This window comes from Accipiter gentilis, chromosome 25 (assembly GCF_929443795.1).
Source record: "Accipiter gentilis chromosome 25, bAccGen1.1, whole genome shotgun sequence".
Taxonomy (NCBI): Eukaryota; Metazoa; Chordata; class Aves; order Accipitriformes; family Accipitridae; genus Astur; species Astur gentilis.
In genome coordinates this window covers 4412758-4431584 of record NC_064904.1, presented here as the reverse complement: position 1 = coordinate 4431584, position 18827 = coordinate 4412758, and the positions used below count along the sequence as shown (strand labels likewise).

At 43.7% G+C, this 18827-nt stretch overlaps 1 protein-coding gene across 2 annotated transcripts; it reads right to left on the bottom strand.

Moving 5' to 3' along the window:
• Positions 1–2101: 2101 nt before the first annotated feature.
• On the bottom strand, positions 2102–11674 carry PSMC1 (proteasome 26S subunit, ATPase 1). 2 transcript variants are annotated; one of them, XM_049828891.1, is made up of 11 exons: positions 11565–11674; positions 10728–10781; positions 9787–9883; positions 9250–9374; positions 8538–8723; positions 8199–8327; positions 7150–7246; positions 6778–6967; positions 5265–5416; positions 3223–3377; positions 2102–2411 (listed from the first exon to the last, which is right to left on the bottom strand). In XM_049828891.1, exons 1-11 carry the CDS (start codon positions 11565–11567, stop codon positions 2277–2279), a joined length of 1323 nt encoding a protein of 440 aa, XP_049684848.1. In that variant the 5' UTR covers positions 11568–11674; the 3' UTR covers positions 2102–2276. The 2 variants fall into 2 exon arrangements, with proteins under 2 accessions (XP_049684848.1, XP_049684849.1); XM_049828892.1 differs by having other exon boundaries at positions 11586–11604.
• Between the last annotated feature and the right edge of the window lie 7153 nt (positions 11675–18827).

Genomic DNA, 18827 nt, shown 5'->3' with positions numbered 1-18827 from the left:
CATCAAAGCAGAATGCCATTTCCTCTGAAGACCTGGAAGGGACATGGAGAGGCAGGGAGCAAGGCTGTGTTCCTGCTCGTGTTTCTCTTCAGTGTCATAGAATTACAGAGCAGCCCAGGTTGGGAGGGACCTCAAAAGATCATCTGGTCCAACCTTTTGTGGGACAGCGAGCCTAGGTGAGATTATCTAGCACCCTAATTGTATCTTGAAAACCTCCAGTGACGGCACTGATGACTCTCGTTCCACTCACTTTTCTTTTCCATGCATCCCCTCCCCTGGGCCTTTTCCCTTGCACAGCTTCTCCCAGTGCAGCACTTGTGCTACTTCCTTCACTTGGGGTGGTCAGAGGCTGCTCACTTACTAGAGCTCCTGGAGTAAGTCCTGCCTTTAATTCAGACCCCAGTAGCTTTTTCTGTCCTTTCAGGGAATATACTCACTGTTCACTTTCTCCTGATCTTAAAAGTTATTACTTTTGCCTTTTATCTTTGTGACTGAAGTTCAGGAATGTTGCAGAAAGTGGCAAAAGTTAAGTTCTGCTGCAAAAGGCAAGAATTTAATTTTCAAATGTTTCCTTTTTCAGTTACTGTTGTGGCAGACAGTGTACCAGAACGTGGTTCTTGGTTTAGCTCAGTACATTGCAGCTTTCCTTCAGTTGGTTGAACTGACCTCTTTGTGGTTGTTGCTTCTAGGCAGCATTAATAGCCATGTCCCAAATAAAAAAAGCCTTGCTTGCCACACAGGTCATAAAGCTCTTCAGCCCTTCAAGCGATGATGAGATCAACTGCCATGATTAGAAAGTGCTAAAAAAATCACTTTAAAAATCAGTGGCTTTTTGTGACCTTTTCAAGGAGACAGATCTCATAAGGTTTGTAAGAATGGGTAATAAAATGTTGCTTGTTGTTTTTCTATCTCCAGATGAAAAACAAATCTATTTCAGGGTTCCTAGATTAAATAAAAGACTCCATTCAGCTGTAGGGTTTGTTTTTAACAATGAACCACATACTTTTTACATAGAAAAACAAAATCTCTTGGCCTTGCTGCTACCATTGTTACAGCACCGGCAGTTATCAAAGGGATTGCTCTGTGTGTAACTCTCAAATGTCTTGTTACTGGCCAGCCTTTGCTCCCACAGAAAGTTTCTAGAACAAAGGCTACACATTGCTTAGCTGTGTTCTGTATATGGAACTTTATATAAACCTTAAAAATCATACGTACAACAGATGGAAATTAATTACTGAGAACTTAACAAGCACTTCACAAGAGTACACTACACAGAAGACTTAATAAGCAGTATATGCAGTGCTAGAACTTAAGATTTCTATTTTGCTAAGTCCTATGGGGATGGTGCTGCAGGCAATAGATTTGTTGAGAGGGGAAGAATTCATTTTAAGATTACTCTGCAGTACACCAAGCATGTGACTTGCAGTTTGAATTTCTCCCTGCACAGCTGCAGCATGACAAACTGTGCCCCTCTGGCACCCAGGCTGGTCAGTGCCTGTGCCCTAATAGCACGCACAGGGCTGTAGAATGCCCTGCTGTGTTGGTTCCTTTTAAAGACATTCTCTAACTCAGAGTAAAGAAAGCATATTTATATAATGAACTGTATACCTCTCAGGAAAAACAAATTTATAAACTCTTCACTCTTACAAGTACCTTACCCAAACACGTTTAGATCTTTAAACTGAGTGTCCACCTTGCTTTCATGTAAGCCCAAGCACTAGACAGAGATAGATACTTCTAAAGTGTATCTGAATGTTACTTAAGATTACATGTTTTTCATTAATTTTTATGTATATATGACTTAGGACACTAAGGTTGCACAAAAGTTGCTTTGTCCTAGTTACTTAGCCCCTAAAAAGAGATACAGAAAAGTAATTACTTTAAGAACAGCAGCAATTGTACAGACTGCTATGCCTAGTGAGGACTGACAGGTAGGGAACCTGCTTATGCACTCCTGCCTGCACCAGTGTGGGATGGCAGCAGCATGGTTTGGATCACTGAGACCAGCACTCTTACATCACTAGCACTTTTTCTTGAAAGAAAGTCTGACTGAAGCAACAGCCAGTTCCTTGCAGATAGCAGGTCTTTGCCACCAACACAGTTCAATTCAAATAAATGTTTTATTGGGAAATAAGTGTTACACTGACTGAAAAACCACAACCCACCAGCATTTAACCTCTTCAAGAATGAAAATGAGCTAGCCTTGTGTGGTTTTACACAGGACTGTCATCAACACAGAAGGAGTTCCTGATAGTCCCCAAAGAGACAGATGACTTTTAAAGATACAGTCCCTCAGGGGTTCCCTCCTGCTTCTTATAGAGAACATTCTCTTTAGACTTTTTGAAGTCTTCATTTGTTACTTTCATTCGCCGTTCCCTCAAAGCCATCAATCCAGCTTCTGTACAAATTGCCTGCAACAAAGAAAGCAAGAGTAAGTTACTGTCTGTGCAAACCCTTCAAGCCACACCTCAGAAGATAGCACCACCTTCCCACCACTCCCACTGACTCACTCCGTAGTAAAAGTGAAGAGTGTTAACAAAATTTACATTAATACTGTTCAGTAGCACTGAAGCATGTAAAGCAATCTGGGTAAGGCTAGATGAGTACATCCTTCTGCAGCCAGAGTAACCCTTCCATGACAGAAAGGCATAGCAACACTGTTTCCCTCCTGGGAGGGACAGATGCATCCAGCTCTGTTAAGGGTGGGCTGTGGCATCCTTCTGTACTGGGGTCGTCATATAACATCATGTTTGGTTAAGCTCATTAGTGTGGTAACTCCAGCTGTCTCCTTCAGAAAAAGCAGACAATGTGTGTCTGAAGCTTCCTCATCTACAGGTGCATTTTTATCTGCTTGCAACAGTCTCTAAAAATGCTTCTTATCCTGCACTATCTTAAGTCAACATTTAAGATATCTTGCATGTTTGTGCAAGATTCCACATTCCGCTTTGAATTTCCACGTCACTGCTTGTTATCTGAATATCAAATTTTACAGGTACATACTCTTATTAACACAAGCTACCTCATAATTAAAATTTGGGTAAATTTCCCATTTGTAAAGCTGAGTATGTGGCACTCAAAGGTATTTTAAAGCCATCCAACTGTCTGTCAGTGATGTAATCACAAGTAATTAGAGAACAGTTTCAACAGACAATGGTTTTGGACACAACAAAAATGAGATTCAAGTTGTGTTTTCAAGTATAAACAATGGTGATGTACACTAACCTTAATATCTGCACCACTGAGATCATCTTTTGCCATAATCAGTTCATCCAAAGTCACATCATCTGCCAATGTCATCCTACTTGTGTGAATCTGAAAGATTCGTTTCTTGGTCTTTTCATCAGGTAGAGGGAACTCTATTTTCCTATCGATACGTCCTAGGCAAAAGAAAAGTTCAGTCAGGTTTTTTTGCATGCAGCTATTGGAAACAGAGCAGGAAGAAGGTTTCAAGGTTAGACTGACAAGTAACTCTTTCTTCACACCACACTCAATCATGTCTTAGAATAGAAAGTGAGATCAGACTATTTGCAATGAACAGGAAGCTACTGGAGCTTCCATACCATGCTGCTGAAAAAGTCTGTGTCACTGTGGGTAAGGGACACCTCACCTGAGAAACATGAAAAACCTTCCTTGAGTCACGTATAAATACAACAAAAAACAATGTGTCACAGCACAGGGAAGTACTCATCAAATACTTTTGCTCTTGTAATAAATTTTATTCTACTCTGAGATGACATTTAGCTCTAAAGTTTAATTTTTTGCTGCCTGTACACACGCACACAAAACAAATCACTGTGGCAACTCGAAGAACTCTTCCTCCCTATATAACCACACCCCCCCAAAAAAAACAAAACAAAAAAACCCAACAAAACCAAAACAACAACAAACAAAAAAACCACCCCACAACAAAACCAAAACAAAAAAACCACCCCACAACAAAACCAAAAAAACCACCTAACTGAAGAAAGAAGGTTTTGCATACATAGTTCTGTTACAAGTCCCTACACCAAGTCTTTCCTTTATGTCAGTAGGGACTTTGGATGTCCTGGTACTCACTGTTCGAACTTTAATGAGCAATCTTTGTAAAGATATTTTCCATCTCCAGATCACTCCTATTTTTCTTTAGTTTTACAGTATCTTTTCTAAAAGGGGTTGATCGCACCACTTGAGATATTCCAGACTGTCATGCACAATGGTAAATCAGTTTACGGAGCTGCTGGAAGTGCCCTGGTTGCTCCAGCAATGGTTACATTTAAATACGTGATAAGTGTAGGAAGTTTCCATCCAACAAACTTTAGATTATCTTAGCTTGTCTTTTAATGCTAGTATAGCATTATCTCCTCTGTACTCTATCAGCACTGGTGTTGATTTGGAGGGGTAAGGTTAAGACGGTGACAAAACCACACTTTTTTGAAAAAACACATACCTCAGCAACTTCATACTGTGGAGTTTTTTTTTTCCTTCCTGAACTCCTTGGGTCCCTGCAGTCTAATGACTGTTCAGAGTAGTTGACAATTTCACCTTAAATTATCTTTGTTCTCTACCTTACCTCTTACTTTAGAAGGAGTATCTTTACAACCTCTTCAATACTTAGGATTTACTTGAGGACACTAATGGGAGGCTTAGCTTATTTCTTTGATCTCTGTGTTACTTTCTACCTTCTGATTTAACAGACCCCACAGACATATTATGTTTCAGTACATCTTTAGAGGCCATACTACTTGTGCCTCTTCAAGCTCTTGGCTCAACATGGAGTACATATGTAAAAATAAGATATTACTTCTCCCTCACTCATCCCCCAAATGACAGCAGTATGCCACGTCGGTAAGGAAGCAGACTGGTTTCCTTGCATCAGAATCTAGGCTCTCATTGTTTCAGCTTAAGTTCTCATCTGTGAAGCGTAAGTGGTACTGCCCTACCTTCCTCAGCTGCTGAAGACGTTAATGAAATGCTGCTGCTGCACTACAGCTTGCCTTAACAATTACTTAAACCAGCTGTGCCATCTTAATACAAAGGAAGAATATTCAAATTGTTTATGTATATGTAAGAGGAAATTAACACATTTCTTCTCATCCATAAGTTTTTCTCCCATTTGGAAACTTGTGAATGTGTTCCAGTTTTAACAGATACACAAACATAGATGAGATAGTGAATAGAGACAAACCAGTAACTTGCATTCCTTTTACCAGCCCATGTTGGACACGTTATGACAAGTCCTTTCACAAGAAAAGTGATGTAAGCATACACAGTGGGAAGTCTCTTACCGGGCCTAATTAAAGCTGGGTCCAGTGTTTCTATTCTGTTTGTAGCCATAATAACTTTAACATCCCCCCGGGAGTCAAACCCATCCAGTTGGTTCAGCAGCTCCAGCATTGTACGCTGGATCTCTCTCTCACCACCTGAATTTGAGTCATACCTTTAAGAAAACAATATAGTCAGAAAAAGCACTATGCAAGTTTAAGAACATACTTCACATAACTGCCACAAACACAAAAACAAACCACACACTATTTAGTTTGTGGGTTTTTTTAAACACCCATAAAAGATTTTTTTAAATTATTATTTTAATGTTCACCCATAGAAAACAAAACACAGGTTTTCAGAATCATATTGTGACATCTAGGTAAGTGAAGAAACATTGAACTATTCTTGTAGTTGGGGAAAGTAACAGCAATCATGTGAAGGAAATCTGTCCTTTTTCCATGCTTGTTACGTATTTGGAAACCTCTTTTTTCCCCCAACAAAATCAACAAATTAACATAAAAAGGAAGAAAACCCAATTCTTAAAAGCACATGCATCCACTTCATAGAAAATACAGCTTGTCACTCATTTTTCCATTTCAGAGTTTTTCCCCTTACGCACGCAGTTCGAACTACACCTCTGTAGTTTAACTCTGCTCTTCCTGAAACACAGGTACTAGTGGCTGTATTTCTCTGTTTTGTGGCTTAGCTATTTCATTTTGCTAATAGCAGACTAGATGATAACCTACATCCAAAACAGCTCCCCCATGTTTAGGAACAGTCTGAAGCAACCTAACATTCATGAAGAATTCCACGTTACGCACTTCACCATCAGTCTAATCCTTTCTACATATGCTGAAATATATGGGGCAGAAGCTGTGTTATACTGGAGCTTCAGGCTAGTAGCTGTGTAGTACTATGCATGAGCACCTTTTTATTTATTTAAAAAACATCTGACTACTTTAAAGACTGTTTGTATTGGACAGTTCCAACTAGCCTATGGAATTATCAAAGTAATACCACTTGGATACAGGCTGAAAAATGGTTTAGTGTGGCACAAGCAATGCTTCCCCATGACATCACACCCTGTAACTTACCATATAATATTCTAAGAACACATAAGTATTTAGCCACCTATCTGGAGAGCCAAACGATAAATGGATATATTCTGTATCAGGCACACTGCTTTACTGTTGAATCACTAAAGCCCACTACTTTATATTTGGATTTGCACTTAGAGGATACCATATGATCTTATGCACAGTGTCTTTCTAAGATACTCTACCATGGAGATGCTACTAGCTAGCAAGAGAACAGAGATTAAGTCTCTGGTCACATTTATTTAATATGAAAAGGTTGTGATGTATTTTAGTTTCAAAGAAGTTATTTGAAGTCTTACTTGTTAAAAATGCTTACATCAAAGAGTATTATGAAAATGCTAGCAGACCTAAGAAACAGAGTATCAATATGGCTGCAAAAGAAGTGTTTCTAGTAAACCTTGTGGGTGAAGTGGGAGCTAGAGCTAGAATGCTGTACCTCTTTGTACCAATGGCATCAATTTCGTCAATGAAGACAATCGACGGAGCATGCTCTTCAGCCACACGGAACAGTTCGCGCACAAGCTTTGGACCATCACCCAAGTATTTCTGTATAAGTTCTGAACCAACCACTCTCAGGAAGGTTGCTGAAGTTTGGTTTGCCACTGCTTTGGCTAGTAAAGTTTTACCTGGTTTTAGTCAGAAAGAAATACCGTAATTAGTTTGTGGAGGCAGGGAGGCTTTGTTAAAGCTTTATGCCTTAACAGAACAGTCATATGACATTTGTGACAGACTTGGCAATGCTTTAATACTAAGCAAGCATAGCTTATTTTACTTGTTTCAGCTCAGCACAGTTGTTACTGTAAGATACCTGTGCCAGGTGGACCATACAGAATGACTCCTTTGGGTGGCTTTATACCCATCTCTTCGTAATATTCAGGATGGGTGAGAGGAAGCTCCACAGACTCCTGCAGCACAATAAAACAAACCGCAGTTTTTGTAAAGAGTGAGCGCTCTCCACAGAAGTTCTGCAGGGATCTTGAGAACAGCATTTGTATTGGGTTTGTGTGGCAAGAACTTCTTAACTGATTTCAAGACAGACCTTGAAAAGTGCACGTCCCTGTTGCCTCAAATTCTAAGGCAGACAACTACTCTATCCGAACAGGTCTTCCTATTGTTTCCACTTGACATGTGGAAGAGGAGCAGTGAGTGCTCCCCCTCCTCCAACCTAAACGCATCATGCTGAATTTAGAACCCTGGAGTTCCTGACTCCCAAGCACTCATGGAGGATCTTGGGGTGGGGGGATCCTTTATGAAAGGATGCCTTCCACCAAGAGTTACCAGATACTACAGATCAATATTTTAAGAGCACTTGCTATTTTGGACGCCCACCCAAAGCAAAAGGGTTGAGTATTACCAGGGTTCAGACAGCACTCTGCTGGTAGGAAAAAAACTCACCCAAACACAAAAAAACCCAACCAAACAACAAATGCATGCAAACACAAAACAAGCCAAACCCCCCCCCCACCACCACCCACTAAATCCTTAGATTGCACAGCATCAGACACTCAAAACAACCTCCACACTTTTTACAATTTAACTCTCATCTTGCAACAATCAGTAACTTTACACCTTGCAAAACAGTAAGTTATTGCAGAGATTTTATGAGCTCAGGGCTCTACAGGTTCCACGGTGACTGTGAAAGGTTTCCATGCAAACACTCTGTGAATGGGTACGGTACCCACTTAAGAGATTTAGGTCCATGAGTCTGCCTAGCAAAATCAAATGAAGAAATGCAGTATAGCAAGATACATAAGAACACTACATGAACAGCAGTTGATCCTGCTGTTACACTTTTGAGTTCCCAGCACAGCAGCTACATTGCTAGCTTACTTAGTGTAAATTAGCACAACTGAATACCTTGATTTCTTGAATCTGGTTGTCAAGGCCACCAATGTCAGCATATGTTTCTTGAGGAGCTTTCTCCACTTTCATCACAGTAACTAAAGGATCCGTGTCATCCATCAGCACTCCTATCACAGCATGAACCTAAATCAAGCATTAAGAGTTGTCAAAGAAAGCAAGCAGCATTATTAGTACAAACTCAAGCCTAAACCCAATGCTCATCTATTTAGGTGTGTGAAATAACAGCATTAGCTCCCAGACCCTATGATTCTGTGATTCTCGGGGGTGGGTGGGTGGGAAGGCCAGTTAAAAAGAGTACAAGAACTTGTGCTTCATTTTATAAAAACAACTCACCTTATGATTTAGCAAAACAGAGCAGCCTGGCTCTAGCAGATCCTTGTCCACAAAAGACAGAATACTGACATAGTGCTCTGATCCTACTGATGTGGACACAATAGCATGGTTGTCATCAATAATCTCCTCCAAGGTACCCACAGACATTGGTGTTCCCCTCAGATCATCCACCTTTGATCTTTCTTCCTGTTGTCAGGAACAATCCAAGAAACAACTCAAGAACACAGGCAAAAACATTCTTGTACAACACTGGTTCAACAGTTTACACCAAATATAACAGAACTAGTCTCTGCTATTGTTGTTTCACTGCCCCAAATGGCATAAAAGCATAGGCCAGTAACAAAAGCCACTATTATTTTAGTCCTAAATGTACGGACACCACTATATGGATGTGCATAGCTAGAACATTCTTTCTTTCTCTATTGATGGAGATATCTGGGAGCTGCACTTTCACAGACAACTAAGAAACAAAAAAAAGCACTGTTGCCTTGTCCGTAGTAACCCATGCTTGGACTAAAACCATTAAACCACTAGAAAAAAATCCTCTGTCTTCTGGACAGTAATTGAGATTTAATGAAGAACTGTAATACACATAATACGTTTGTATTGACTTACACATTCATGGCACTTTATTTCCATTGCTTTTGTATGAAGTAGTTTACATTAGAGCATTTATTGTAACATTAGAAGTAACAGTTCACTCAAACCTCACCTCCTGTTTTTCTTCCAAAGGTTTCATCTGTTCTTGATTTCTGATAAATTCTTCCTCCATTAAGAGGTAATCTTTAATTCTCTCCAATTTCAACAATTTGAGTCTGCACTGTGTGTGAGGAGTCACTGCAATCAAAGTGGAATCACACTGTTTTAGACCAAGTTTGACATGGTACCAACTATTCACTAATTCATTACCAGAAATTCTGCTTTATTTTTTGACAAGAACTTCTATATGAGCAGCAGTCACTATTTTAGTTGTCCCACTGTAATTCTAGGTTAAAAACATTTTTAGAGATAATATTTCCCCTGCACTTCTCATTACGGTTTCTCTCTCTTACCCGGAAATTCATGGGTGGCATCTTGCATAACAATAACCTTATTTTGCGTTTTTACATTAATTAGAAATAAAATTGCATTTGGCCTTCTGCTTAATCATTTACAACCTACATACATCTAGATCTAGAGGAGAGGACAGCTCTGCACTTCTCAAAGAGCAGACAGTCCACAGGACTGCTATGGCAGGCAGAATACTTACCCAGGGGGAGTTTGCTGGCAGCATCTGGTCCCTTTGTTTTCTTCTTCTTTTTCCCCACTCTGGTTGGAACTGGAGGTTCGTATTTCTTCTTCTTATCCTTATTGATAAAAAGAATTTCATGAAAAAAAAATAAATCAGGATATCAACAATGAAAAAAATATACAAAGATGTTAGGCACACTGAGAGAGAGCTCAACTTAAGCTGAATGGCTACATAACAAAATCGTCTCCTTTATGATATATAACGAGAAGCCCAAAAGAAATACTATTCTTATTTTTTTAAGAAGGTTAAAAAATTTCTTCTCCTGCTTATTTTAGGTCCCTCTTCTTAATTTTCAGTGAATATAGAACATGGAAGGCTAAAGCCTGAAGTATGAGTAAACAAAACTCATACATGAAAGGATGAGGAAAATATTGAATCTGAACATTTCTGTTGCGCTTTAATCAACAGGTAACGCGCATTTGGTTTGCCAGCTTAGGCATAGCTTGCCATGGACATTATACTTCCATCTCCAAAGGAAACTGGAACGGCCGCTAATGGTCTACAACGTGAAGTACAGACCTCACGCAGATGACAGTATGATGTCATTTTCAAACCAAAACCAGTTACTTAGGTGACAGCTTGAAGGCAACTAGTCTTTTCTGCCCCAGACAGATTTATAGTTTTATTATTTTAAAAAAGTAATTACTACTGTCAAATAATTTGTTTTGCTTTACAGTCAAGCCCCCCTTTTCTATTTTTGAACAGCAAGCTGCTTTCTCCAACGTGCATCCAGAAGAGATAAGACATCTCATCACACTTAGCAAGAGCATAGTTTTACGCAGTTCTGAATGCAAGAATGCAAAAAAAGTTGTAAAATACAGTCTGTTGCAACCAGCCTCTGTAGTAGCACCCCTGTAGTTCATCCTATAAGTATAAGCACTTGTTTTGGTTTTAGTTACCTTGTCATCCTTCTTGCCACCACCAGGACCATGTCCGCCACTCTGACTTTGACCCTAAGTAACAATTAAAAAAAAAACAACCAAAACAACAGCCCGATATAAGTACACTGCTATGAATCTTGAAGCCTATGGAGAGTTCCATGTAAAGAAAAGCCGTAACTGGGTTTCTCCTAAAGGAATTACTACTACATTCCAGTGGACCGTCAAAAGCCAGTGAATAAAGACAGGCGCGGACTTATGCGGCAGGGAAGGACACGTTCGCTGGTATGTTTTTGACTCGTGCGGCGTTGCGCTGTCTTGCTACGTCGTAGTTTTAGCTCATTGCTTGCTCGCGTAAATTAACGAGCGGCACCAAGTAACGCGTACCACAGCAAGGTCTCCTTCGCTCTCCTGCCAGCTACGTCACCTGCCCTTGCCCCCGCAGCGGGACAAACCAAACCAGAGCTGCTGCCCGCGGAGGCCGCCACCGCTCCCCGCGGGAAGCCCGACCTCTGCGGGGCGATGCCCGCGCCCCGGCCGGCGGGGCCCTGCAGGCCCGCGGCTACAAACCCACCTCCCTCCCACAGCGGCGAGCCCCCCCGCGGCGGCGAGCCCCGGCTCGCGGCCCGGCCTCAGCGCCGCCGGCCGCGCTCCCCCCGCCGCCGCTCCGCCGGAGGCGGCCTAGCGGCCCAGCGCCGGCGGTGACTCCGCAAAAGCCCGCCCGACGGCGGCGGGATGCCCGAGGAGGCCTGGACCTCCGCTCCGCGCCGCGGGCGCGACCCCCTCCCCCGTACGGCCGCGCTCTGGGCGCGGCGCCCCCGGCCGGGCCGGGCCCCAGGGAGCCGGCCGCGGTCTCACCATCCCGCCTCGGCGCCGCACCGGAAATACGGCCCCGTCGGTGCCCGGCGAGAGGCGCGGCGGCGTCACTACGGGGTACGGCAAGGGCCAAACGCGGACGGCGGCGTGGGCGGGGCAACGGCGCCCGGCGCCGGGCAGCGGGTCACGTGACTCCGCCGCGGGCGGGGCCCGGCCCGGCTGAGGCGGCGAGCAGCCCGCAGCTGGCAGCCGCCCGCGCGCTCGCCTCCTCCCGCCCTGCGGGGCCGCGGCGCCGGCCCCCGCTCCCTCGCCTGCCGGCGGGACCGGGCCGGGCCGGGCCGCCCACCCCACCCCACCCATCCCCGGCCCTGCCTGTCTGGCCCCGCGTAGCCGCCCGGGCGGCGCGGGGGAGCTCGGTGCGGCCGCTCGGGCTGTGAGGCCGGCGGCGAGCGCCAGAGGGCTCCGTGCCGCGGGTGGGCGCCGGCCGCGGGGGGGGCCGAGCTCGGCTTCGGAGCGGCCCGACCTCGGCAGCGCCTGGGCTCTGGGGGCTCGTTTGCTGGGCGAGCGGAGCGAACGGCGTCCGAGTTGCGGTTGTGCCTGCCTGCAGGCGGTCCAGGCGGTATCCGAATTGGTCCTCGGGAGGGCGGCGAGCCGTTCACTGGAGAAAAAGCGACTCCCGTCCCGCTGGCAGACGCTCCGTGGTCGCCTTTCAACTACTGCTTAGGTTGCAGCAGCTTCTGAATACGATTTCAGATTAACAGCGCTTTTCTCGTCGGAAGAGACGTGCGGTAATGGCTAAGCGGAGAAGACCTTTTCAACAGTCTGCTAACTGCAGCTTTTGCTTCAAAAGCGTGGAACTGCCTGCCGTGCCGTAGAAACCTAGAAGAAAGCGGAGTTCTTTCCCTGTGAGATATTTCTCAGGTGTTCTTACAGTTCACATCCAAACACGAAGCTCGTGATACTTAGTAAACCTCGCAATAACCAGCATGCCGCAATGTTAATATCCATAAAAATGAAATTAAAACCTCTGAATATGCTGGGAAAGTATGCCTTAATCCTGGCAGTTCAAGTTACCTCCCTTAAGCACTACTACTGAGCCATTAAGAGATGGGTCTTCCTGGAAAGACCAAAACACTCTGGTTGTGTTGTGCCACAAGTGGAAATGTTAGAGTTTGCAGCTCTTGCCTGCTTTGCCTGCTTGGGGAGTGGTCCTGCTCCTGTCCGGTGTCACGGGAGGTTCTTTAAAATATGCCGTCGTGAAGAATTCATCGGTCACCGTGCAGCCTTGCATGTACTGCAAACGCTGCTTTTAACATGTGGCCTGGTACTGTGGAAGAGGGTATGTGAACGCTGTAGAGGACGGCAGCTTTAAAGCTCAGGAGAGTAGCCTGAAGTATGGAAAGGCACAAAAACAGAGCTAATGTTTTACAACATTGACGGAAGGATCTTCTACTGAGACCGTGTCTGGACTAGTATAGTGAGTACTGCTTGCCCCAGATGCTTTCAGAGTGCTACTGGTGCTAGTTGTTCTCCACCTGTAGCGTGAGCTGCCACGTTCCAACAATATAAACACATTCATTCTGTGTATAAAATGCCAGCAGCTCTCGTTCCAAAAGTTTGTTTTCCTGTACCATTTTTCCATATGTGTTTTCAAAATAAATGAAGGCATCCAACCTTGTTTTAAAGTTATTTGCAGTGGGAGTAACCAGAAAAGGTTCTCTGTAATGAAAGAATGGAAATACAAATTAAAGAAAGGGAGGGTTTTATTTGTATGTCTAGGAATGAAATCTAAGCTTCAGGAGTTTTAACTGCCAAGAAAGAAGAGACACTGTGACCTTTCTCTTAGGACTTCTTGCTGTGAGCTGACCTGTGTGGGAGTGTAGAAGCAGAGGAAGAGTGGCAAATATTCTTTGTGACCTGTATTTAAAGATACGGGTTTTTTTTCCTAGACCTGATGCTTCCTTCCATCTCCTGCATCATCTAGACAATATAAAAGCATAATTTTTTTGTGTGTAAGAATTGTTTTTCTTACGGGTAGCTCTGTCCCTCCAGATAAAAATAACGTTTATACCTACAATGAGCTCTACCAATCTGCAATATTCCTGGGGAAATGCAGGAGAAAATTCCAGTGTCTGCTTTTGACATTCCCAAAGGTAAAGCACAGATTGAACACAAGCAGAACCGAACGCCTGCTTTGGGTCAAGTCTGTTTTATACTGTGTCCTTGCACCGGAGCCCCAGTCCTCGTTTGGGGCCTGCAGCAGCCGCTCGGTGTCTGCCTGCTGCAGAACTGAAGTGCCTGCCTCCTCTGTGGGAGCGCTGGCAGTGTCACCAATGAATTTAGGGGATCTTTGGATATTTTCTCTTCTTCGGGCTAAAAACTGTGACAAGATATTACGGGGTTGTGTGGGGAGTTGGTATGGGAGGACAGGGTCTTTTGTGAGCATCACTATCAGCGGAAAGGTTATCATCAAGATGAGGGTATAGTTTAAACATACTTATATTCTGCTTTCACCCTGTTAACCAGCATATAGATTATATTTACACTTGTCACTGTTTTCAGTGTAAAGATCAGAGCGTTCATGAAAAGGGCCTCCACTTTTGAGCCATCGGCAGGATGTGGAGGATGTTCTGCTCTTTGCTTTAATGTTGTATTTTCTTTCACACTCCCTCTAGAATTCAAGTCTCAGTAGGGAACTTTATTTACTAAATATTAATGTAACTGGCTGGGCTCTGTAGAAAGGTGTGAGGTTTTGATCATTTACTTTGGTTTGGTTCCATTTGTTCACAAGGGTTACTGTTTTGCACTGTGGGTTTAATCTGACTCTTCTATTCTTTTTATTCTTTTATGAATTAGCTGCATTTTTGTTATCGCATCAGCTGTTCTGTAACTTTTAAGGGCACTTGGAATGAAATGAAATGAAAACAGATGTTCTTTGCTTTAATAACATTCACTTTATGGAATTTACTCTCTTACAGGATTGCATCCGTATTTCTTTTAACCTTACAGTGTACAAATGCTAGAACATCCTTTCCCTCAAATATATGCAATTTTTCCTCTCTTCAACCTCCCTTTAGATTCAGACATACCCATATTTATTTAGAACTATACCTGTAATTGGTAGTGCTGGTTATAATTCAGATTTCTTGCCACTTTTTTTCTTACAAAACCCTGATTTTAGTGGCCTGTAGCTTTCCAGTCATTTGAAGATGGAGAATTGTTTCATAAGCTGACCAAAATGGTAGGGGTGTAGGGTGCACCTAAAAGCTCAACTTTGCATTTGTGAGCTCACAAGACACATGTGTGACAGCATATCTGGTTTTGTAGCCTTTATAAATATTAGGAAATTATATATGGGAGCAACAGTAAGAGGATGTTGTCAAGATTGTCTCCCAGCTCATTCACTTAAATACATGCTGTGGAACAGCTGTGGCAGAAAACATGAATCATAGAAGAGAAATGCTGTGGGTTTTGAACCAACTTCCTGATTTGGGGTGATCTGGTTAATGGCTTTCAATTCTTGGGGTTAGTAATACTGGCTCACTGTTAAGTGCTATAGAAATGCAGTTCTGTAACCTGGCTGCTTGTCTTAACTTTCCAGATCTTTGGTTTGGTTGCAGAGTACAGATAATGTCAAATTAGGAAGTTTAAACAATAAATATGTTTAATGATCAAAGTGCCTCTGATTTTTTGTGTTACCCTCACTAGAAAAAAACAAAAGAGCAAGCGGGCAGGGGTAACAGGAAAGAACACACAGTCCTTGTTTGCTAAAGATTAACATAGCCTTGGGGGCATCAAAAAGCGTCTCTTCATATAAAAAAATATTAAGAGTTGTTCAGGGAGGGTGGGGTTTTTTTGTGCTTTGTTTTTCTTAGTGTTTTCTACTCCCTCTTCTTTATTCTGAAGTAAGCTTACTGCTGATCTTTTAGGCATATTGTAAAGCCCCCATCTCTGTTCTCAGGCTTTTGAGGAGGAAGAGGGCAGCTGAGGGCTAGGGCAATATTGAGGTTGGGATTAGTACATAGCAAGAGGTTTACTTTCCCTTTGCACATAGAGGAAATTACTAGGATTGCTTGTGTTGTTGATGTTAATTTGTCTTTCTTAATATATGTTTAGGCGCCTAGAGCTTTTTATGTTTCCATAAATTTAAATAAACAAACCTACAGATAAGAAAAATATTAATCTTGTTATTGTAGCTACATATAGTGGGTTACATTTTCAAAAGTTGCAATTTGGTCTCACTCTTTCCTTAAGTGGGTTATGAACTTACGTCCCCGTCAATAAACGAATAAAACTGCAGGTTATTGAGGACCATTTGGAAAAGATTATTTTTTTTAAGTGTGTATGTGTCTAAGTACCCAAATAACCATTAAGTTTCTGTGTTGCTTACAAGTTGTTCAAACATTTTAGCAATGGAAGGTGTTCCCACCACCTACTAACTGGCATGTAGCTATGTGAAGGGTAGTTATTAGGAGGGTACTTGCTCCTTGTAGGCTCCCCACAGAATCAACTAAGAGAAGTTTCTCTCCCAACTCAGAACAACGCTCATCACCTTCTGGAAATGTCTTTTGCTTTACATTGCCCATCCAGGGAACTAGGGACATGGCTTTTTTTAACTAAGCTGCTCAGATAAGTGCCTTATATCAGGCAGCATGACTACTTCCTCTTCCCATCACCAAGCCTCAAATACAATGATTTTAGGAATGTAACCTTCACCTCCATTCTTTTCCTGAGGTCTGTATTTGTCGTGGTTTCAGCCCGGCCGGTACCAAAGGACCACGCAGCCGCTCGCTCACTCCTCCGCCCGCCTCCGGTGGGATGGGGAGGAGACGGAGGAGAGAAAAAAAAGAAAAAAAGAAACTGGAACCTCAAGGGTTGAGATAAAGGCAGTTTACTGGGACAAACACAAAGAGATTACAACAACAACAACGGCACTAATGAAAAAGTATACAAAAAGAGTGATGCACAGTGCAACGGCTCACCACCCGGGACCCGACGCTCCGCCACTTCCCCCACCAAAAACAGAGACCACCCCCACCCCGGCCCACTCCCCATTTATATACTGAGCATGATGTCCCATGGTATGGAATAGCTCCTTGGCTAGTTCAGGTCAGCTGCCCCGGCTATGCCCCCACCTCCCAGGTTCCTGTAAAAATTAACTCTATCCCAGCTGAACCCAGGACATTATCCACCCCTTATTCTATACCATCTACATCATGCCCAGATCTTACATTTTTTTCCCAATCAACCACTACAACTTTCCTTGTCTTATATATAAGTATATGGACTCCACCCCCCGACCTCGCACACACACACACATGGTGTTCCTTTAGCCTATGGGCTATCCCTCTAATGTGTCCATCGATTTTGGGGCTCTATCTGTTGTAACAGTTCTTCAGGATAAGAGAGAGATGGTGTGAGATGTTGGGTTGTTGTACGCTGCCTCTGGAACTTGTGGCTAGTACATTTGGTGCAACTCATGCCCTTGGTCTGCAGGTCGAAGATGTTGATCTTGAGGAAATTGCTGGGTGCCAGTTCAAGTTCTATCGCTGTTGTACTTGGCTCAGTTTCAAAAGTCCATCCTGTAGTCATTTGGATAATTCTCACAATAATACCCTTGATATGGCATATAGACACTATAGATACAATGACATGCATTGGCAGGTTATTTAGCAGTTAAATATCATACAGCCCAATTCACTGGCTATTCTCTCCCAAAATCAAATCTCCCTGAGATACACATCGAACCTCCCCATCCTTCTGCATCACCCACCAGGTGTACCCAGGTCCTTGAGCAAAAACAACCCCTTGAATGGGTTTGCTTCTGCTTGAGGGAGGACTAACCCAGACTGTCTTTCCTAACATACTCCTCATGCGCTCTACAGAGACTTTATCCCCTTCTACAGTATGTGGAACTCTTGGTTGGGTGGGGCCAGCCCGATTGGCGGATCCTCTAGTATTAACTAACCAGGTGGCTTTTGTTAAATGTGTATCCCAATGCTTGAAAGTTCCACCCCCCATTGCTCTCAATGTAGTTTTCAGCAGTCCATTGTACCGTTCAATTTTTCCGGAGGCTGGTGCGTGATAAGGGATGTGATACACCCACTCAATGCCATGTTCTTTGGCCCAGGTGTCTACGAGGTTGTTTCGGAAGTGAGTCCCGTTGTCCGACTCGATTCTTTCTGGGGTGCCGTGTTGCCATAAAATTTTCTCTTCAAGGCCCAGGATAGTGTTCTGGGCAGTGGCATGGGACACAGGGTATGTTTCCAGCCACCCAGTGGTTGCTTCCACCATTGTAAGCACATGGCACTTGCCTTGGCGTGTTCGTGGGAGTGTGATATAGTCAATCTGCCAGGCCTCCCACTGTTTATATTTCAGCCATCGTCCTCCATGCGACAGGGGTTTTTGCCGCTTGGCTTGCTTAATTGCAGCACATGTTTCACATTCATGGATGACCTGTGCGATAGTGTCCATGGTCAAGTCCACCCCTCGATCTCGAGCCCATCTATATGTTGCATCTCTTCCCTGATGGCCTGAGGTATCGTGGGCCCACTGAGCCATAAATAGCTCACCCCTACGTTGCCAGTCCAGGTCCACCTGAGACACTTCAATCTTGGCGGTCTGATCCGCCTGCTGGTTGTTTTGATGTTCTTCAGTGGCTCGACTCTTGGGTACATGAGCATCTACGTGACGTACTTTTACCACTAACTTCTCTATCTGAACAGCGGTATCTTGCCACAGTGCGGCAGCCCAGATGGGTTTACCTCTGCGCTGCCAATTGCCCTTCTTCCATTGCTGTAGCCACCCCCATAGGGCATTTGCCACCATCCATGAGTCAGTATAGAGATAGAGCACTGGCCACTTTTCTCTTTCAGCAATGTCTAACGCTAGCTGGATGGCTTTCACCTCTGCAAACTGACTCGATTCACCTTCTCCTTCAGCAGTTTCTGTGACTAGTCGTGTAGGACTCCATACAGCAGCCTTCCACCTTCGATGTTTTCCCACAATGCGACAGGACCCATCAGTGAACAGGGCATATTGCCTCTCATTTTCTGGCAGTTTATTATACAGAGGGGCTTCTTCAGCCTGTGTCACCTCTTTCTCTGGCGACATTCCAAAATCTTTGCCTTCTGGCCAGTCCGTGATCACTTCTAACATTCCTGGGCGACTGGGGTTTCCTATGCGAGCTCGCTGTGTGATCAGTGCGATCCACTTACTCCACGTGGCGTCAGTCGCGTGATGCGTAGAGGAAACTTTCCCTTTGAACATCCAGCCCAGCACTGGCAGTCGAGGTGCTAAGAAGAG